General features: G+C 48.1%; 1 protein-coding gene across 7 annotated transcripts in view; it reads right to left on the bottom strand.

Moving 5' to 3' along the window:
* Positions 1-6,022: 6,022 nt before the first annotated feature.
* The window catches only part of SUSD6 (sushi domain containing 6), an 88,466-nt gene continuing 72,185 nt past the window's right edge, over positions 6,023-22,303 (bottom strand). For all 7 annotated transcript variants that reach the window (XM_075151938.1, XM_075151945.1, XM_075151943.1 and 4 more), the window contains 4 exons: positions 18,575-18,772; positions 15,425-15,563; positions 13,791-14,212; positions 6,023-11,979 (listed from right to left, as the gene is read on the bottom strand). In XM_075151938.1, the coding sequence (XP_075008039.1) occupies positions 11,954-11,979; positions 13,791-14,212; positions 15,425-15,563; positions 18,575-18,772 (785 nt within the window). In that variant the 3' untranslated portion in view covers positions 6,023-11,953. The remainder of the gene's footprint in view (positions 11,980-13,790; positions 14,213-15,424; positions 15,564-18,574; positions 18,773-22,303) is intronic.

Genomic DNA, 22,303 nt, shown 5'->3' with positions numbered 1-22,303 from the left:
ATCGTGGCTAGTTTAGACCCATTTATCCCTGTGCCAGCACTCTGGTTGCTAAAGTAATTTGTTGGTTTGGGGTTTTTTTAATTTTTTCCCCCCAAAAATTCCATTATTTTCATCTTAAATATAAATAACCTTTTCTTTATTCCCTCCCAAAATAATTTCTTTGGTTAGAGGAACACATCTTCATTTTTAACTCCTAATCAGCGTCTAGTTGCCCGAGGACACACATGAAATTTGTGCAAGCGTGGGAATACCCGTCCACCCTTGAAACCCGTTTTACCCTGCGAGTGCCATCCCCTGCGCTGCGCGGCTCTTCGGTGGCGGCACCGTAGCGAGGCGGAGGGCGACGAGGCCACCTAACCCCTCTTCTGCAGGCTGCAAGGGCAGCACCCCGAGCCCGCCCCCGCCGCGGGGCCGCGGCCGGCGCTAGGTGGGGGTGTGGGACCGCCGGGGCCGGCACAGCCGCCGCACCGCGGGGCAGCGCCGGTGACCCGGCTGCCTCACCCCGGCGGGTTTTGCGAGCAAGGTCTGACCCGGGTGGATCTGACAACGCTGACAAAACGGGAGACCATCCCGGGCAGGTTTTAAACCAGCATTAGGAACTCAAACGAAAGAGATCCTCGTGACATTAGATTGAGATAAAGAGGGCGGCACAGCAGCCCCCCATACCCCAAAAGGTCACGTTTGGGTTGCAGTGTGTCACCCGACGCTGCTGGAGAGAGACGGGAAAGACTGCTTGCTCTCCGTCCCATTTACATCCCTTTCTTGCCACCATGGCATGAGTAGTAGTAAGATACTGCTGTGTGGGTTTTTCCTCTTGTGGAAAAGGTCAAGAGGCAATCAATTTGCATCCTCAAAAACAGACAAAAAGAATCCCCAGTATAAAATGACTAGGATGGCTTTGTATAAATGCAGAACAGGGAAGAAACAAAGGAAGGCACATTTAATCTCCCTGGACCTCTTATAATTGTCTCTGTCAATTGCAGGGGGAAACTATAAGGCATTAATCCTTGGTCCTCAACTCACAGGGACCAGGGCCAGCTCAAGAACTGATAAACCAACCAAAACAGCAACACACTTTGTTCCCTAGTGCACTAGTAAGCAAGAAAACCTAATTCCAGTGCCTCAGAGGTACCCCAGCACCACGCGCCTTTGCATCCAGATCCCTCCCACGCTCCATTCTGTTGCGTTTTTACCACCTTGTTCTGAAATTCCTAATTTTGCTGCCAAAATGCAGCAAAGAAGAAAGCTCACCTTCCTGTATGACTCTCCCAGAGTCCCCGCTGACCCATCTTGCACTGGGAACAGCGGGGCCTCCATTTGATTGCCCAGGGCATGGCCCTGACTGATTTATCTCAAACTCGTTAGCCACAAGGCAGAATAAGATGAAAGTGATTATGTAGCAGGTGTTGCCCTTGGCATTACACTTCCATGATGAAGAGAATCAATATCTCTGAATTACCATTTCCATCATTCCCTTCGGGCACAGCCTGTGCTGGAATAAAGGGGACGTCCCTCGGGGTGACGGCTGGATCACCACATGCAGAAGAAACAGGAGCTCACAGCTAAAGCAGAGGTCTGGAAGAAGACATGCCGAAGGTGTCATTAAGAATGTTTGTTTCCCCGTCTGCAACACAGCCTCTGGTATGACCTGGAGAAGGTTACTTTGGTTTTCTGTGCTTTGTTTTTTCCCCTCCCCATCAACAGGGAGAGCATGGGCCTTTCCACCCACTGAGATGGCACAAAGATAAACTCCCACTTATTTGTAAGGCTGTTGAAAATGCACCAGAGAAGCACAAGAGAAATACTGAACAGTTTCAGTAACAAATCAACTATTTTAAAGCTTCCTGGAGGAAGCAATTTGGAGCCAGGTTACGTTTATGAGAGGAGTCACAGCCTGTAGGATGGTAACAACTTTGTCTGCAGAGCTGAACCCAGGATCATCAATCTCTTGGAAACAGCCGTTACAGGGACATTTCTGCTGTCCTGCACACGCAGCTCACGGAGGTGGAGGAAAGTCGTTTGTGCAAAACTGCTGTCCTGTCCCACCCGCAGGGAGCCCCCACTGCCCTGCAGCACCCAGGGACAGGAGCACAAGGTGGGAAACCCAGCGCTGTCACCCCTTGGGTGCCAGGCTTCTGCTTCTGGCTCCCATCGGGTTTGTCCGGGAGGGCTTTGCTGCCTGACTTTTCCTCCCCGGGAAAACTCTGCTGCTCCCAAACCTGGCCCCTGGTCTCCTCAACATGAGGAGACTTTAAACTTGGGTTTAAAGATGAACATTACATACTTTCTGAATATGGGTAGCACATTTGCCCTTCTTAAGGGAGGACCTGCCTGATGGGCACAGCCAGTGCAGAAGCAAATCCAGCTGTGTGCCAGCTGCAGCCAGCAGCTCTGCCCAGCCCAGCTCCAGCCTTGTGAACAGCATCCCCAGCTGCCATTGACCTGTAAGGAGGGAAGTGACTACCACTGCCAGCTCTCTAACCTGTCCTTCTGCCACCCCCAGCTGCTGCTGAACCGCAGGGAGGTGGCAGCCCCAGGCACAGGGGCAGGAGCAAGTCTAACTACACGCACACGTTGTCGGACAGCAGTGGCAAGGGGAGGGACACCTACCTGCTGAGGAGGCCTCCTCGGTGCTCTCAGGTATCCAGAGCATGCTCCAGCCCACGATGGCTCCCTCCTCCTTCCCTGAGAGCCCGACTGCCCCAGCTGCAGGCTGCCCCAGGGCTGCTGGGCACTGTGGTTTGGCACGTGTGGGGACAGGAAGAGCGTGTCTGCCCCATGAAGTGGGTCCCCCAGCCTCACTTGGGATCCAGGGGCCTGGAAGACAAACCCTGCTTGCCAGGCAGAGCTGTTAAACACAGCGTGGTCTCAAACACCACCCCATAATGTAGCTACAAGGAGACCTGAGCAGCATACCTGGAGAAGCAGACAAGGAGACAAGGGTGTTTGTGCCCTGAACACCAGCGTGTTGGCATCAGTCTGTGCCCTCTTGCCCCAAAATCTATTTTTTTTTTCATGGATGTAACATGAAAAGCCTGAGCTGTGTCCCACAGACCCACCCTGAGCTCAGCACCAGATGACAGAGGGCTGCCAAAGGACAACCACCTTATGCCGAGGTACCCTCAGGGCTCCTTAGCTCTGCTGTGTCCCGGCCCAGGTCTCACTGAAGGTGAAGGTGAGAAGTTTGCTGGTAAACATCATCCTCCTGCAAAAGGGAACAGAGAGAATCAGAGGGTCCATTGTGCGCCTTTGTCCATCCCTTCCCCTGCGCGCCAGGATGCCAGAGAGAGACCACTGCAGTTCTGCCAAGTACCGCAGCCGATGAGGGATGGGGGCTGGCAGTGTGTCCTGGCCAGACCCTGCTCTTTTCTCCAGGGACAGCACTTGCAAGGGGCCCTCTGGGTGGCCCTAGCGAATGAGGAGGAGGTGCAAACATTTGCTCTGCGAAGCACGGGACTTGTTGGCATGTAGCCTGCTGGCATCCTTCTGCTTTCAGGAGGGGGAATCCTGCATTTCATGCACCCCTAAAAACAGGTCAGAGGCTGGGGGAGCTGTTAATGCCGGGGAGGTTTCCAGCAGGGGCAAAGCTACAGTACGTCAAGGGACGATTTGATAAGACAATCCCACCGCAAAGCTTTCCAATGGTGGTGTCGCGGCATGCAGAGCCAGGGGTGGCAAGGAAAGGCTCCAAATGCCCTCGGTCCTGTTGAAGAGTTAAAGCCCGTGGTTGTAATGGGGCTGGTGTGTCCGTGGCTTTGTGTTCCTGGAAAATCCACACGTACAGGACATCCTGTTTGGGAGCTGGGCAGTATAGCGTGCTCGGCTGGCAGGATGCCTGGTAAGGGCAGGAGCCCATCTATCCCCTTTCCCGAGCAAGTTTCTCAAAGCGGCTTTGTGGCGGGGTCGATGTCTTTGTGGCGAGGCTGCTTTTCTGGAAGCGGAGGTGTTCCTGCGTGCCCTGGTCTTTCCGCCCTTCAGCCGAAGGGCCAACCGCTAAGGAGGATTTCCCAGACCACCCACCTCAGGCTGGCTTCCCTCGGGCTTGGCTCCCACAGTCATTCCTCATTGCAGGCACAAACCAGAGGTGACAAATTATTTCTAACGTGTCTAATAGATAAGAGCTGCAGAACAAGAAGGGCACATTCCTGGCTGCCAGAAGGGCTGTGGCAGGACACCTCAGCCCAGTGAAAAATAGTAATAATTTAAAAGCAATTCCTAGAGGCCACTGACTTCCATGTGCCAACTGTCTGCTACAGGAGGGCAGGCACAGGCCACAGAGCTCCAGTTTCACAGCAGCAAAACTACAGTAAGATCAGTTTGCTGTGTGGGAATAATTTAAGGAATAAATGGAAATGGGAGGAAGGCAGATATCACCTCTTCCCTTCGTTTTAACCTGCCTGTTTCTCCACCGGGGGGGGAGGGGGGGAATATATATATGCGAATATACAACTTTCAGGACTCTGAACAAGTCGGCCAAAATGATATCCTCTCTCCTTCCTTTTACCTCTCTTTCCCTTTCCTATTACACTACCAATAGATTTTTGTTAAAATAAAGGAATTCTCATTAGTACAGTTGCCTCAAAGGGCAGTGTTACCTTAGGTCTCCAAAGCAAAGCAAACAATAATAATAAAACCAAAGGACTGTATACAGCACTAACAGAACAACGGGTGTCCGTTCCTCCGCAGCTTCTGCTTCTGCCATCCTCCCGGTGCAGCACGACTACCCAGCAGAGCAGAGCCTGCACCCAGCCTCACCTCTGCACTCAGACCTGCACTACCTACACCCACGTATTTGGAAGATCTCTCCAATGTCTCCTATGCTGTCCTGCTACTCGCTTGGGATTAGTATTTTGCCAGTCAGAGCTATCTTCCCTCTAAAAATAACATCCTCTTCCTATATATACTGTTCTATCTAGTCTCCAAGATTAATTAGCCATTTATTACATTCACCTCTTCTTCCTCCCTGAAGTCCTCTCATGGCATGCATCATCTCTTTAAACCTTTCTCCCCCTCCCCTTTCCCATCGGTAACAACTTGGCCGGTCTCCCCCGACTTACTGTTCCCAAGGGCACCAATGGATGGAGACACCGCAGCAGCTATCGGCCGCTGTGCCGTAGCCCTCAGTGCAGGTTCCAAGCCTGGCGAGCAGGAGACTGTAAGAATCCGATGCAGCAGTTGCTTCAAACACTCCCTACAATGCATCCTCTCTCCTTACATCCAATCCAGACCCAACCTTACTCCCTCTTTGAGGCCCCCCCATGGCTTTCATCCAGCCCATGTCTCCTGACACATTCAACCCCTCCAGCTTTTTTGCTGTTGCCTTTTCTCATGCGCAGACCCAGCGCGCACACATTTCCTACCGCTGCCGTGGGAGAGCCAAGTAACTGCCGCGTCCTCCTCCCAGCTCACAGCCTTCCTCCCCATCGCGGACCGACCATTGCTGCTCGCTCCCAAGTAACTCAGACTGCACAGACTATGTTCTATTTGGGGGAGCAGAGGAAGGGACAGAGCACTCGAGGGGTCTTTCTGCACCACATTAGTAAATTGCTATGTATGCACACAGTGCTATAAAAAGTAAAGACAAACAAATACCTTGCCCAGCCTCATGCAGCAAGTCTGCACATTAGATCCGGAGACTTCTCAGGCAGGCTGAGGAGCATCTGCTAAAAACAACTGCCACGAATGTCAGCCAAGACAACAGGTCCAGGTGCCACTCCAGTGATCACAGCTGGAGTGATCCAGAATGGCCCTGGAACCAGCCTGGCCCAATTTCTCATGCAGTTATACACAGGCGCACCAAGGGTGGCCTTTGCTTCTGAGAGTGGAGGGTATTTTTGGAAACAGATGATCCTTCTAAGGCCGCACCAACTTCCCCAAGCCATTTGAGCATCCCTAGCTTTACCTTCATCCTGATCTTCACATGAAAGGCATTGCACTACTGCAACGTATTCACTAATGATCTGCTAGATTTCCAGTCCGCAAGATCCAAGCAGTTAAAAAAAAATACACAAGAGATTATAGCTTCACTTCAAAAGAAATTTTTTTTTTTAATTTAGAAATGCAGTTATATACATAGAACAATTAAATTAAACTTTGTACAAATATTAAAATACTATCTTCACACCCACTGCAATGTACAGGATACCAGAAAATATATATAAAATAAAGCAAAATAAAACCGATTGAGGGACATCCTGCACAGCATCAATTATGGTTTTGTTTTTAAATCCCACATATATATGGAGTACCATTCTGCAAATAATTCCATAGTGGTGCAATTCAGATAAAAAGAAAACACATACAAGAAAGAAGAAAAGATTAATGCACAAAGGCAATCAAGCTCCCCTTGCGTTTGCATCAGCAGCTACCAGCAGTTTACCCACCACATCATAGGACATCTGCTTCACAGACAACTTCACTTTGTTTTCTTTTGGAAGGAAGCAAATCTGAGAATCAGAACTAAAACATTTTCCAGCACAACCCAGTTGCCTCTGTCCTTGCTCACTCGAGGACAGAAGCAAAAGCATAGCTTACGGAAAGCATATGCAGAGCATCAGTAGAACCCGTTCTGGTGGGTACATATATCCCAACATCATCTGCAGGGGGTCGAGTTTGGAAGCAGTGCTGAACACAGGGCCCTGAAGTGACGTGTGGGAAGTGGCATGCTCCGTCTTGGTGTGGAAGGGCAGGAGGAAGGGATGAAGGATTGGAAAAAGGCTAATTTCCTGTATAAAAATACGCCTTAAAATGAAACCTGCTCTAGGAAACCTCTCTGCGCTCTCAAAGCATATCATAGAGAACAAATGTTTTCTAATGAAGTTCTTCGGCAAACAAAGGTTTTCACAAAGAGCAAGTTCAATCTGCAGTTCCCTGGTAAGGACTGAAGGGTGAGGCAGGATGTGCAAAATGGATGGGGTTTATTGCATTTATGTACAGAAACCAGAAAGTGAAACTGATTTAATTAGTTATCTGGATAGAGTAATAAGGCAGAACTTTTTTTTTTTTTTTTTTTTAAAACAACTGCTATCAGAACAGTAAAACCAAGTTTGCAAATATGTTCTAAAAAGGTCAGCAAGGAAACCTCAGCGTGTCCAACCAGCTGTATGTTAATATTTTTTAATGCAGCAAGCCTGCTGGTGTCTGCTAAATCATCTAAACAAAGCACAAGCTTCCTTACAACCCGGTCACAAATGCATTAGCTCATTAGCCTGCAGCATACCTCTGTTTTCAGTCAGAGCTCTTCCTTACCCCCCTCCTTGTGTTCCCTCCTCTGCGCTGCAAATGACTTAACCATCCCAGATCATTTCCAATGGCTGAGCCTGTTGCTCTCTTAGCCCCACTCCTCAGTATTGACCAAGTCATCCACCTCTGGGAGCAGCTCAGGATGTCTCCTCCCAAAACACGTGGAAGAGATTTCTTCCTAACACACCTGACTTCTCCATGTGCTGAAAGGCCAAATAAAGGCTCCAGATGCATTAAACGATTCACCACACTGGAGCTGAAAGGCTAAGGAGAAACCTCAGGGGAGGTGTCCAAGGGGTGAACAAGCAGCATGCTTGCTCAAGTAAGCATTCTTCTACACAGCAAGTTCCCTGGTGGTTAAGAAAAAGGATAAAAATGGATTAAGCTCTTCTCCCTCCCAAACTCATGAAGTTTTAACTCAGCAACAACTCCAGAGGCTCACACGCTGCAGCACATCTCTCCTCCCGACTTCATTTTTTACCTCTTCTGCAGTTAATGATGGGGAGATGCAAGCACAAACCCACCTCTCTCACCAATGCTGCTGACCCCCTTCGAGGTGGCAGGAGGCTCCGACACAATCCTTTGAGCTGAGCTTCATGATGCAGATCCTGACAGGAGCCTGCCCCGCTTTCCCATGGGTTACTGTCAGCTTCACTTTCTGGTTCTCTCAGGCTGGTCCAGTTCTGCAATGCTTGGGCTGTAAACACTGCAGTAGGTTGCATTTTATTTTTTAAAAAAACTATGCAACTGAAAGGGAGCAAGGAGATTTTTCTATTGCACATAATATTCTGAATTTCTGAAATGCCCTTTTTTTTAAAACCTATCAAACTCAAAAAATAACAGAAACCTTTAAAATAAGTGCCACTTTTGTTTTTCCAATGTAATTAAATCATTTTAATGTTCTTGAATATCACAGGATTCAGCACGTATGACAGAGCATGAGATCATTATGTCGGGAGCGTTAAATAAGAAAAAATGCCTCCCTTTGAATTCTTTTGCCAGACATAGGTGGGAAAAAAGGTAAGGAGGCTATGGCCCCATCAACGGAGAGGAAAAAAAAAAAAAAAAGATCTACTGCGTTACATCTTGCACGGCTGAGCCCCTGTGCTCCCCATCCACCACGCTGAGACCCAGGCTGCACCTACCTATGGCAACAGCCAAAGCGGGGACACCCTTTGCTCAGAGGTAATGAACGCTCCCGAGATAGAGCAGAGCTCACGACTTAGGGATCTTTAAGCCTCAGCCCTTGCTCCCGTAAGTAAAGATGGGACTGTGCAATTTAGGTTTTCCTAAATCTCTCCCCAAAAGACTTCCCAATCCTTCAGCCTCTGCAGAATTAAAACAAACATGAATGAGTAACAATCACTTGATAATCAGTAAAGTGAGGCCTTGCTCCCCCTCCCCCTTGTAAAAAATTGTCAGGCAGACATCTCTCAGGTTCCTCCCCAGCCATTCTACCTCATTTTACATGAAAATAAACTCTAAAGCTGAGGACATGGGCAAGAGGAATGTGATGCCCCGAAACTGTTTTCCATGTTGTGGCTTGCACGGGTCCTTGGGGCCTGTTCCCACAAGTGTTGGTGCAGGGGACAGGCTCTTCTGCAAGTGCTGGAAGCATCAGCTGGGGGTACCAGCCAGCACATCAGAGACTGGCCTGGGAGCTACTGGTTTACCCTCTCAGAAAGCCAACAGAAGCTGCCTGTTTATGCCTGATCACAAGATCTACACTTGCATATTTCCCTCCACTTCCGCATTTCCCCCCCTCCTTAGGAAAGCCATTTCCCACAATTTCTATAAATGAAACAAAATTAAAGCACTCCCTCTTCTGTGCAGCTTGCTTCCTTCTCTTCCCCACCCAACCAAACTGGCAGCTGCTTGCTTTACAATAGCAGAGAGGAGGCAGGGCCACACGGTACGTGCTTTCTGCTGGAGGAGCAGGCACTCGTCCAGGGCAAGGTCAGGCCTCGGGATCAGCTTCCAGCTTCGTTGTGGGATTCTCCCGCCAACCCGGTACTAACACCGAGTTAAAGGACTGTCCCTTGCAAGAAGACAGCATGTACCCGACTTCTACATCTTGATTGCTGAGGGCCAGTTTGAGTAGACAGGACCTTAGATGCATGAAGAGCAACTCCTCCTGCTCCGAGTTGGTTAGGTAGCAGGAAAGAAGTCACGTATTCTTCCCTCCATACTCCCTTACCACTACACTCGCCGGATCCCTCCCGCCATCCACCCTGATAAACCAGTGAATAAAACACTTTGCTCAAGCTTAGACCATTTCCAAGGTACAAGTTAAAAACTAAATACATGCTTATTCCCATGCTTATTTTCTAAAATTCCAATAGCAGATGTTCTCTACAGTGCTCGAAGCTGAGACACCGCAGCTCACTGTAAAACGACGTGGGATTTTCACCATCCAAACTGAACAAAAAATATCCAAGCCACCCAAATGGGATTTATCAAATCCTTGTGTTAATGCAAGGTAACATGAGCAATAAGGAAGGAAGTTCAAAATACTGTATTTCTGAATTAATAACATCCCTCTAAAAGAAGGATAGGGAAAATGGGATTCTTCCATCCACAGGCACGTGCTGTCCTAGGTGTCCCGGGATTTAACAGCTGATCAGGAACAGGAGCAGCAGGTACATGGCAGGATACTATGGCCAATCCCCATTTCCAGGAACTGGAGCTCAGCCACAGTGATTTTATGTGTAAAGGTGGTGTGTCACTTTTACCAAGTGCTGTGATGGTGTGTTCCTGGAGCAACAAGGATGAGGATGGTGAGGATCATAAACCAAAAGCAAAGCAGTAAAGACAGCATCCCTATTTACCTGTACATTACCACATGATGTGTAAGGCCATGACATTTTCCTCCTTTAACTCAAAAATTTAGCAGCTTCTCACAGGGCAAACACTTCCCTGGTTACTTCAAGACAGTTATGACAAGGTACATGCATCTAAGAAGCCAACTCTTCTTGCTGAAGCCAATCCCACAGAACAGTGTCCAGACGTCCCCGGTGAAGAACCTTACAACCACCACAATGCTTTTGTGATTGGATCACCTACCCCAGATGAATGTGGCTTCCTGCAAAAAGAGAGTCCTGCAAACAGCAACCACGATATTCTGACCTGCTGTAGATAACTGGGGGGGGGGGGGAGGGGGCAGAGGTATACATATTTTTGGATTTTCTTTTCCCTGCCACCAGAACTTGAAACAATCATCGAAACGTAGTTCAGGAATAAGCTATGGTGTCCTGCTGTTAATGTAGCCAACCTTCCCTCACAGGAATCGGCAACTGTGTTGTATTTAGGAGAGACTTTATAAATGCTGCTTACCCCCAGCCACAAGGAAGAAGCCCTTCTCTGTGGGCCCGCTGAAGCCCATTAAGATAAAACAGCAGACTCTTGCTGTATGAAGCTAGGAAGAGACACTAGCCTGCGAGATGGCAGCTACCCAGGATTCAAGTACCAAGGTACCTAGTGTGGCTGGAAAGGTAATTTGGGATTGCACCAATGGCACTAGGCATTCACTACCTACGGGCATTTTTTCTCTTGACATTTTCAAACACCTGAACCACTTCCAAATTACATCTCAGAAGTGTTACCTCTGCCTGAAGATCTGACCACAGGAACCTAGGCTTTAGTGCAGAACCACCTTAACTGAAAAAGCTTTGAGACACACAGATTATTCAGAAGAGCAGGGCCCCAAATTTGGTTCCAGTCCTGATGCCTCGGTGAATGGGGCTAACTCATAGTTAACACAGGGTTGGTTAACTGAAAGTCACATCCTCCAAGCTTTCTGGACCCTGCTAACCACTGGCCATTCTCCAAGGCTCTTCTACAACCTAACACCAGGAGCTGCTCTGGCACCAGACCAAAGCTGAAAGGGTTGTTTTATTGGCAGTGCAGTCCCAGTCCCAGCTTCTAGAAACACAGCATCATCAAGTGGGCTGCACGGGTAGAGAAGGAAGGAGGGGACAAAAGTGATTTTCAGGAATGGACTCCTGCAGAGATGGTTTTTGAGAAGGGGCAGAGGGCATTCCTACACGTTGGACTTCTCAGCCTTCAGCGCTCTAGCAATTCTCGATGAACTGTTATTGCACAGCTAAGTTGTCACACAGCCCATCTCATTTGAGGTGCTTCTAGACATCACAAGCTGCCCCTTAACTGGGCATCCCTCCCAAGCCCAGCTTCAGTCCCAGTGAGGCGTTTTGTCCTGCCCTATCAACAAAGAGGATGCTGGAAGAAGAGCCTATATAACATATATACGTGTATATATAAACTGTGTCTGCACCCAGTGAGCAAGCGATTTTAGCCCCTGCTCTCTGGGCAGCAGAAGGGCTAGAGAGGCTGATAAGCTGCAACAAGCCGGTGTGAGGAGGAGAAAGGCACAAGAAAAGAGCAGCTCTACAGAGACTGCTGTCGAACATCTGGCTGGGGAAGAGGAGAAGAGAGCTCAAATCCACTCTGTTCCTTGAGCCCCTGATGCTGATGGAATGGGGAAGCCAGCGCTGCACCAACCCCACTGGTGCACCCAGGAGGCAACCTGGCGACATCCTTTGGATCTTCAGCTGAGGGCGTCTCTGCTTGGAGGTATCCAGGGCACAGCTCGCGAGGACGGGGAAGGCTGCACAGAGTGCTTCTGTCCCGAAGGCAGGGGGAGGGGAGGAAGAAGAAATCCAAGAGGGAGAAGGCTAGACAAACACAGCAGGCCTCATGCTTCCTTCAATAAGGGAATATCTGAATGGTGGGGAGAGAAAAAAAGAAAAAGTAGTCAAACTCTTGCAGTTCAACGCACACCAGAAAAACTACTGTTGAAAGCGAGACAGGTTCCCACTTTCATAATGTGATAATGCAGTGGTCTTCCTGTCATCACAACACAGCAAAGGGACCTCTGGAGGACTCTGCTCCAGCCTGCCCCTGCAAGCGGCACCATTGCCAGCTCCAGCCTTGAAAGTCTCCAAGGACAGAGACTCCATCACCTCTCTGGGTGCCCATCTGGTCCTGCACTACCCTCCTAGCGCAAAATATTTTCCTAATGCCCAATCTGAATCTGTCAAGTTACAGCTTGTGGCCATTGCTCATGTTGTATCATCTGGCTGAGAAGAGTTTGGTTCCATAGTCTTTTCAACTCCCTGTAAAGTAATTGTAGTCAATCGTTGGCTTGGCCCTCAGCTGCTTCTTCACCAGATTAAAGCAGCCCAGCTCCCTCAATCACTCCCCAGAAGCCCCCGGCTATCTTGGCAGGCCTCCAACACAGCCTGTCCAGTTTCTCCACATCTCTCTTGAACTGGGGGTCCCACAACAAGATACTGTATTCCCAGTAAAGCCTCACCAATGTTGTTTAGGGGAAGGTCGTAACTTCCCTTAAGAATGACAGTTTCCTCCTTTCCCATGACCTCATCAATCTTTTAGTTCTTCAAAATGTCCTATACATGTTTCCTACTGTGACAGGGATAATTGGAAATACAAGGGTCACACTTGCCCTTATCTAACTTGAAGAAATGCAACCTCCTCCAGTAGCTGCAGGTTCCTCATCTTTGAGCCATAAGCACAAGCTTTATGGTCTCCTGCTGCAAGGGGCAATCTGCTACGGTACAACAAGCCTTAGAGGCAATACATGTTTCCAGGCACTGATAAAAACGACACAGTGCAGAGGCAACATCCTCTAATTTCTACACTGCGGACATAGTTTGTTAAGCTTCACTTTTGGATTTCTGCTGTTTACGCACTTCAGAATGCCCATCTCAGAACGTGTTGCCCTTTAGCGGAAATCCCCTTTAACCGCTTTCACTGCAAGGGTTCTGGGTGGCATTACTACGGCTGTAGGACGTGACACCATGCAAGGGAGAAGTTCTGCCCTGAGCTGTCTACAAGCCGGTTACACTTCTTGCTTAAGACACAGCAGTCTCTGCAGAAGCAATCTTAAGCTGCAGCTTCACATCAGCTCTGGCTGATTGTAAAGCCACTCCTTCAGGGCAACAGAAGTGAAGGATGCAAGGTGCACTGACTGTTTAACAGACTTGCCCCTCTGCCCTGTACAGTAAGTTCAAGCACATCCCTTTTAGTCTTCTCACACGCCAAGGCTGCAGCACTGTATGCAGTAAGCTGCTTACTAGAACAGTCTAAAAATGAAGAAGCCCGAATATCACAAGGGGTTTGTAGCCCAAGCATATCCTCCCACTCCCACCAACTTGTTTTCCACAAACACAGCTATTTTACTGCATTTGCACTACGACGCCGGAGGCTGGCATTTCTCTGCAAATCCTTTGCTAAGACAACAAGAGTGAGCAGCAGAACCCCAACAGTCTTTCCAGACTGCCCTAGGCTCCCAGTCTGAGAGCACCACATACTTCAGAAGAAGGTATTAAATACTGCTTGCACATCTAAGTTGTGAAACATGCCATGGAGACGGGGACATCTCTTTTCAAAAGCTCCTCTGGTGCCTGACATACATAGGGGCATTCCTTGCCATTTTCATCCTAGGTAGTCAACTGCAGGACCTACTCTTATAAGGGTCTCATTCAGTGCTCCTTGCCCAAGTCACATACCATCTGTGTATTCCTCGGAGGAAGTGAGTGATAAAAGGCTCTGTATGTCACTGCTTTCTGAATCTTGGACCTCTTTGTGTACAGGTCTACTGCTAGCCATGCCAGCTACCCAGGAAGAGGTAGCAGCCTGATGCACAAGAACAGTTTCAGAGCGCTGAGAGCCACTGGCTTCACACAGTCCAGAATGTCCGGGGGCTTCATCTTCTCTTTCAAAGCTATTGCGAGCCCCTTGGTCCTGCTGCTGCATCTCTCTGGCTCCATTCTGCCCAGCTCCCTCCGAGAGCACGATCTGCACTCGGGAGTCCGAGGGTGGAATGCAGTTCCCTGTGCTGCCATACACTGCTTCTTCATAGGATGGCAAAGCCACTTGGACACCATCCACCATGATAGAGACCTGATCTCCAGACACACCTTGGTCTCGCCTCAAAAAAAGAAACAAAGAGAGCGGGGGGGGGGGGAAATATCAAGTTGAGCATTTATATTTTTATATATACGTTACCGAGAACCCCACTAACCTCCCACAGCAGAACTCTAACACTCACCATTGATTTATTTAGGGGAGAACAGACAGAAACATGAATGGTGGTTTAACAAGGTCAAGCAAGCATAGCCTTGCAGCCCTACTATGAATTGCCATAAACATGAGCAGCGGCTGTAATTCACAGTGCTCGATGGATTTAGCAGCAAGAGCTGAAAAGGTTACAATGCTTCCCACCTCACCTGCTTCCATAGCTAAATCTGACAAAGATCATGACTCAGAGCCCTCTGCTGTCACAGCCGGCAGATAAAAAAGAGCTCTGACCACCACTGATTTCAGCTTGTTACACTGCTGTATTCTGCAACACCCGGTGCTGCCTGTTCTGCCACCTTTGCTGCTGGTGAGATAACCTCTAGTGGGGTGGAGCAGACAGCTCTTAAACTGGCACAGTGTGAATCACCTAGGCTCATGAGTCAGAGTCCTGAGATTGACTTTTTCTTTTCCAGTGGTTTGGATTTTTTCAGAAAAGGGCAGACTCCAGGGCCCCACCTCTCAACTTCCCCGCTGCTGGACAGCCATGTCTCTGCTCTTATTTAAGGAGTACAAGTAGCTGGTTCAGAAGAGAGAGTCCACAGCGACTTTGTTGACCTCAGCTGGCAGCAGCATTATGGCTGGGTCCCTCCTCTCATCCACAAACCCAGGCCCGAGGGAACAATGGCAGATTTGCATGTGTATCTAATCAGCAGTACTGCCTGAATTCGTGTCCGTAGGGTCTCACAAACGGACTTGGGGAGATGCATATATATACCCAGACATGTACTTTGGTAGCTGGCCAAGGCTAGAAGAGGGAGGAGATTGATCTATAGCCAGGCTAGCGGGGATCGTAACTTCCCACATTCAAAGCCAAGGAAAAAGAGCAAGGAAGCCACTCATCAGATGGGATGTTAGGATGGGGACTGCAGCTGGCTATCGCACCACCATTTCAGACCACTATTGGACCATGGGGCAGAGGTGCCACTGAGGTGATTAAAACAGGAGCAGAGAAGCGAGGAGGTAAGTTGCTCCAAAGTGAAGGCCTAAATCAAGTACCTTAATGGGTTTCTGCTGCAAAGAAACGGGATGCCTCTGAGCCCGTCCAAACCCCAGCTACACTTACCTGCTATGGTGGAATGACTTCAGCTTTGGCTGCAGCAAAACAAACAGCACAACTAAGAGCAGAATCAGGGCGACGGAGCTTGCTGTGGAGGCTACTATGGACAGCGTGGGTACTCCAATTGTTGGAGGAGAGTCCTTTTCTACAAAACCAAGAGGAACACAAGGTAAAATGATCCACTCCCTTAAATCACTGCCATAGAGAAGGAAAAACATCCACATTGCCTGCTCTCAGGAGCTACACTTGGGTGCACATGTGAGGAGCCCAAGTTTCCCATACAGTCAAGGCACACCAGCTATCTCTTACAGAGGACAGTTCAGAGCTCAAGCTGACACCTCTCCATCAGCTGTAAAGGGAACCTAAAATAAAACATGCACATACAAGGGTCCTTTGGAAAAACACAAGGCAAACAGAAAAGCAGTGCAAGCAGGCCATGGGAACTGATAGATGATGGTAAGGGTCATGTTATATATAGATCTGGCTGAGCAAAAGCTAAAAAAATGTCCTGATGTCACCAGCAAGGCCAATAATTGTCTAGCACAATAAGCAGGATATTTCAGGCCAAACAATAGGAAAAGTTCCAAATAACGGGTTTTCTTGGCTAATGGAACAGCCTCCCAAAGGAAGGGGTGGAAGTCACCTGGCTGGGTATATTTAAGATGCAGCAAGTATTCAGATTCTCTCTCACACAAACATATGCCAGCGAACAGAGAGGGAAGGCAGATGTTGCTTCAGGATGCTGAGTTTTCAGTGTTAGATACATGCGCCCTGTTCACATTACTCCTTCCTACCCTTCCTCAGCTGTGCCGTGTGACTGTATGGGAACCAATTTGGGTTTCAAAGGTGCCTTGCAAGACAGGAATAAATTGGGAGTGGAGAGAAAACGGCCTGGAGCTGGTATTGCTGAGCCTAGAATGCTACACTAGTCCTTTCACCTCCCTAGAGCAAATAATTACCTGTGTATGTGTTGCCTCTGTCCCTAATTTATGTCTTTTGTAGAGATCTGAAAAACCTCACCTCCCCATCAGCAAATACTACCGTGCATTTCACATTCAGGACATTCCCATGTATGCAATTCCTCAATTCCTTTTTGCTACATTCAATACATTCTTTGGGAGCACAGCTCTCAAACTGCAGAGGGATGCAGGACACACATGCAGGTAGGGATGAAGGGAAGAAGAGCATGCAAACAGAAGAAAAAAAGCTGGAGAACCACTGTTTTTAAGCCCGCAGCCTGAAATCTATGCCCAAAACAGGCATGTAAGTTGGAAAGCCAGTTTGCATTTTCTGCATCTTCTCTTGGGGTCAAACCTACTGGTTTAGTTGCTTTGAATTTGTTTTCCTGAAATTTTTCAGAAGTAGCTTGACCTCTCCCCAGGGAAAAAACAACGTCTGGTACGTTTTTCCCTATGGCAAAAAGGGTTGAGCAAGGATTTCCATTTTCAACATTACTCAGAGCACTTTGAGTACGCTGACAGGGAAGAGGGGAGGCAAACAGAGGTGCTCCATTTTCAGCATCAGTACACGATGCTGTAAAACTGCTCACTACCCAGGGTACACTCCAGCACATTCACCATCTCATATTCCAACAAGATGCTTACTAACTCATACAATAAACTGTCAAAAGGCTACGGGGCTGACAGGCTCAGAGCTATACAAAACATCTGATAACTGCCAGGGATTTCATTTACTCTATATGGAGCAGGTGGGATCTTACCCATTACCCGTCATTTTAAGACCTACTGCCTTTCTCTCTACAGTCTCCCACCTCTGCCTCCTTTTAGTCCTGTGAAAGAGACCTGCTAGTTAAACCTCAGCTGTCTGACCCTGACCAGTTGTTTCAAAGCCTGTGCTGTGAAAGCAACGGCTTTTTCACTGGGTCAGACTTTTGAGGCCCCACATTTTTGATAAGGCCACTGATCCTTCAGGATGCTAAAGAAATCTGAGGGATTTCTGCTCATCACAACACAATCCCTTCAGCCCTGACGTAGACCAAGTAACACCACGCAGGAACGCCACCCCGGGAACGGTACCTGCACACTAACATAGCACAGCTTTGTTCTCCAGCCTGGGTGCTGCAAGAGCAAGGAAGCTTATGCTGAATTTGAAAAGCCTCTTCAGGATCTAGTTGCTGCCAGGTAAACTCCCAGTTCCCTTCCTTATACATCAAAGGAAGGGGCTGTTGGAGCGGCTGTGACAGAGACGCTGAGAAGACAGTGTCTTTGGGACAGGACAGGATGTTTTAGAGATCACAGGTATGCAGTGAGCTCCATGAAGAGCTTGAAAAAGGTGCTTTTCTGTTTCCTGACGATTATGCTAACACATTTTGCTTTAGAGATTACAAGACTTAATTCCAGAGTGTACATCTTGCTGACTCAGGATGACTGAGCGGTAAGACTCTATCAACAAGCCAAAATTGAAGAGGGGAGAGAGTTCTCCCTTTATCCAGTATGCATGCTTTTAAAACTAGAAGAGCCGTAGGCAAACTAAGAGCTGTATGATGAACATTTTCCTGCAAACCTTTTTACTTTCCTGCTTTGATGGAGGAATTCCTGTTTAACTGGGAGAGACCCACAAAATAAAAGCTGTCCAATTCCACTTGGAGAGAAACAGAAATCATTTGTCAGCAATGTCCTTTCCTGCCCAGTACAGTGAAAAGAGCACCATTGAGCTCTTTGCTACAGGAGACCAACAGTTACTTAACCTGTTTGCAAGGAAGGTCAGCTCTACACACTCACACACACGTGTGCACATGTGGACAGACGGGTACACCACCGAGGGAGATGTATTGTCAAACCCATCAGGAGCAAAACCAGAATGGAAAATGCTTCCGTTAGGGCCTCCCCCATTTCTGGGATGAGAGCTGTCAAAGTAAGAGGCTCCACATAAGTAACAAGTTGCCTCCTTTATACTCCTTTCCGTGGGTCGTCTCCTTGCGTGAGGAACTCTGAGCTTGCATCTGATGGGCTGTTACAGAAGAGACATTTTTAACAAAGAGTTGTGATTGTCAGCCGCATTTATGAAATTGCTGGAGCAATGAGATACAGCTGTATGGACTTCCTCAGCACCACGCTGACTCAGTGTTTAAGGATAATCTGAAAAGCCAATGCAAGGGCAATTCTGACTGTCCCACGGGAGTCAGGGAGCACTCACCCGGGCTGAGCCTGCAGCTGACTTCCATGGCTGGGTTCCACTCTCCATTCTTGCAGGTCAAGTATTTATAATCTCCCTTCAGCATGTAGCCTTCGACGCACAGATACTCTATGACACTGCCTGAAGTCAGAGGGTTGTTGCAGGGACTAGGGTGGCATTTATAGCCTCCATTCTCAGGCTGTGGTGGCTGGGGACAATCTAGAAAAAAGAGAAAACATTACAGAGGATATCTCTCAGAGGAAGACATCTGTTGCACAACAGATACGGCACTATCTGCATAGGCAGACTTCCACCTACAAACACCCACTACATTAAGAAACTACCAAAACCGAGAAGACAGTTACACAATGGCAGAGAACACTGCTCAGTTTCACCTCTGATATGTCTTCTGTGATTGCTAAATACTGCTTGTTATCCCAGTAGTACAACCTAGTTGGCAGGCATCAAACTGGTGATATTTTTGAACAGTGACACAACAGAGATTCCACATGAGAGAGGCCCAGAAAATCCTTGGTGCTATCTTTTCCCCACAGCTGTTTCACTAGAGACTGGGGGGAACCTAACAACCAGGCTTTCCTATTAGCCTGATATCGAAAAAGCATGAGACCTCCTACTGAAACGAATGACGAATGCAAACACCCCACTGTACTATGGGTACAATAAGGTCAAGGTATAGACATAGCACATGCCAAAAATTTTCTTGTACAATTTTCAATAGCCATTCAAATAAAAACAACAAACCACAAATGAGGAAACTGCATTGAAAATAGGATATTTGTATTGCTTAGAATTTCCTCTCCTCTGGCAGGTCACAGTGACCCCGCAGAACAGTCCCAACACCCCCTGCTGATGCCACATATCTGCCTGGCTGAAAGAGGGAGAAATCCAGATTTTTCCCTTTAAATCCATACCAGCTTCCCAAACTTCACAAAAGAAAATACATCAAAGATCCCTCTTGAGATGTTTTGGGGCATGGAAAACCAGCCAACCCACCCACCCTATTCCATCGGAGCTTGGTGATCCAGGCCTGCCCTTAAACCCTGGAGCACACATTCCCACGTTCTGCCTCTAAGTGTCCCACTTACTGTGGGACAAACAGCGAGAAACAGCTGGGCAAGTAACTGGATTTTGGGCAAGATTTAAGAAGCAAAAGAAAACTTTAGAGATTCATTCCACTGTGGAAAAATTTGCTACATTGCTGCAGTGCAAGCGACCCTCGAACCTAATCACATATGTGAATGCATCATAGGTAGTGCCTTGTAAATGCCAGTAAACCCCGAGATGAAGTGCTGAGTGAAGCCAAAAACCCTCTGGTATGAGTTCTGCCAGCTTTATAACTGCAATTCAATTTACTTCTTGAGAGAAAAGGTTAACAGGGGTCTAAGCAACAGCTTTTCAAGACGACTTTGTTCTTGAGAAGATTTATTCTTAAATAGGCTTCAGAAAAGCCACTGTCCCATACCTCATGAGTATTAACTGTTGCCTCTTCTGTGTTTCTTTATTTTTCCCTTCTGCAATAATTTCCCATTTTATAACCAATGTTTTAACCCTTCACCTTATGAGGCTAAAACTTGGTTTCACTTTAAGCCTGTCCAACACTTGGGGTCAGCTGGGATCAGCTGAAGCGACAGATTCATAGCACATTTCACATTCAGGCACATAGACAAATGCCCTGCTCCATCTGCAGCCCAGGAGAGGGGTTTCTTGCTAAATTGCAGGGACCCATTTGAGCGCCAGACGTATTCTCAGCAGTTTAACACGTACCTCTCCAGGCAACGGTAGAGAGCTGTGGGGAGAAGCTACTGTTGCCACAGCAGCTCCTGAAACTAAGGAGCAGAGAGAACAACTTCCCTACACCTTTTTATACCACAGGAGGGACCTGGAATTGCTTGGGAGCCACGCACAGCATCTTTCTGCTAACTGACTGCAGCAAAAAGAGCTCGTTCCCTCTGTTCCCCCTTCTTCTGAGCCATACCCACGCATGGCCATTGTGCCAGGAGCCCTTTCGGACCAGGCAGCAGCTCACTGTTCGGTTCCCCTTCTATTGTAAAGGGCCACCTACACTGATGGGGTTTCTGAGTTGTGTACAAAAATCAGCCAGCCAGCAAGAAACAAACACTCATTTACATTGCAGTAGCACTCTCAAAGGCTTGGAAACACCACCGCATCAGTCACCTACAGAACCCTGGCTTGGCCTCCTCGCACAAGGGCTTCAGTAGGAGACGCGCAGCTATGCAACTGCAGATTGGTTTCCTCCTCACCTCCACAGGCCACTTGGCACACAAAAGGAGAGAAGCAGCTGATAAGTGTGTTCAGTCAGTTGTCCCTGACGTGTCCTCTTCACACAGGGAAGGGATTGCAGAATTAGTCACCCCCCTCCTTTTTTTTCCCCCACCTCCTTAGATCATTTGTCATCACAGCATCCAAGAGCATCACAAGTATTTTAAAATGTCACCTTCACTGTGATGGAAGAACACTGTTTACGTGCTGGGGAAATATATTAAAAAAAAAAAGATCTGGGTCAGGCAGCCAGAAAATCAACACCCTCCACCCTCAACCTGAATGAGCATCTGTGGGCAACTCCAGCTCCCCTGGAAGACCACCTGAACCGTTCTTTGCAAGGCAGCCTCAAGGGAACAGAGCATCTCAGAGCCTGCAGCTTTGGAGAGGGCTACTAGACAGTGCTGATGGCTTTAAAGATTGCTGGAGGTCGCCCAGGCAAGGGTTGGATGGCTAAGACAATGGACTGGTGGTGCCTGAAAAACTGAGGAAGTCAAACACCTCTGCTCCCTGCTGGGCCAGCTCCTTCCCTGGTGTCTCTGACAGAGCTCAGCACCTCTGCAAACCAGGTCCTAGTCCAGCGTAACACAGGCACCCAGAAAGCTTGGGACAGACAATGCAGCTTTCCACTACAGCGACCTGTTCCTAAGTTTTCAGTACCCTCAGCTTTCACATGCTCCATAAGGGGTTTCTTCAATTGCCTCCATACGTGTGCTCTAAACTGGGGCTAACAGAAGAAAAGGTACAGTCTGCGTACTGCTGTGCGGCCCAGCCCCAGGCTAGAGCGTTGCTGTTTGGGTACTACTCTGGCACACTGATGCCTTTTGAGGCACGTGAACTAAACGGAGGGTGAGTTTTGAGGCACGTGAACTAAACGTGGAGGAGGGTTTTTCACTATTTCAGCCTCAATTAAAGCTGGGCAGATTTCAAGGGACACAGCAAAACTGTGACCCCCAGATCTACTCCTTCCAAGTTTCAAAGGTGTGTTGGCACATAGTAGATGCACTGAAGCTTCCCAAAAGGTTACAAAAATTCCTTTAAATTTGTGGGACACTTTAAGTACATACATGGTAACAATCGACCCCCTTCCCAATAACATCGGTCTGGACTCACAATGGCACTGGGTTATATCTGAAACACAAAGAAACATGCAGGAATTTCATCAACTCCATCCCTGAAACACATGTTCTTGGAAGCATCCCAGAGCTTATGAGACATCTTAAAACAAATGTTCATGCCAGGCAGGGAAGAGAAAGAGAGCCAAGTTACAGAAGTTATCAACTTCCTAGGGGGTTACAGACATCCTAGGCTTGCAAAGCTATTCCCAGCATCTTGATTCATCCGGCTTTCTTGATTCATCCGGCTTTGAGGATGCACAGAAACAGTGGTTTTGAACATTGGAGCACTGTGTGCGAAGGGGGCAGAGCCCTACTCCCAAAGGCCCCGTTT

The sequence above is a fragment of the Calonectris borealis genome, chromosome 5 (assembly GCF_964195595.1).
Source record: "Calonectris borealis chromosome 5, bCalBor7.hap1.2, whole genome shotgun sequence".
Taxonomy (NCBI): Eukaryota; Metazoa; Chordata; class Aves; order Procellariiformes; family Procellariidae; genus Calonectris; species Calonectris borealis.
This window is presented reverse-complemented; position numbering and strand designations above follow the sequence as displayed.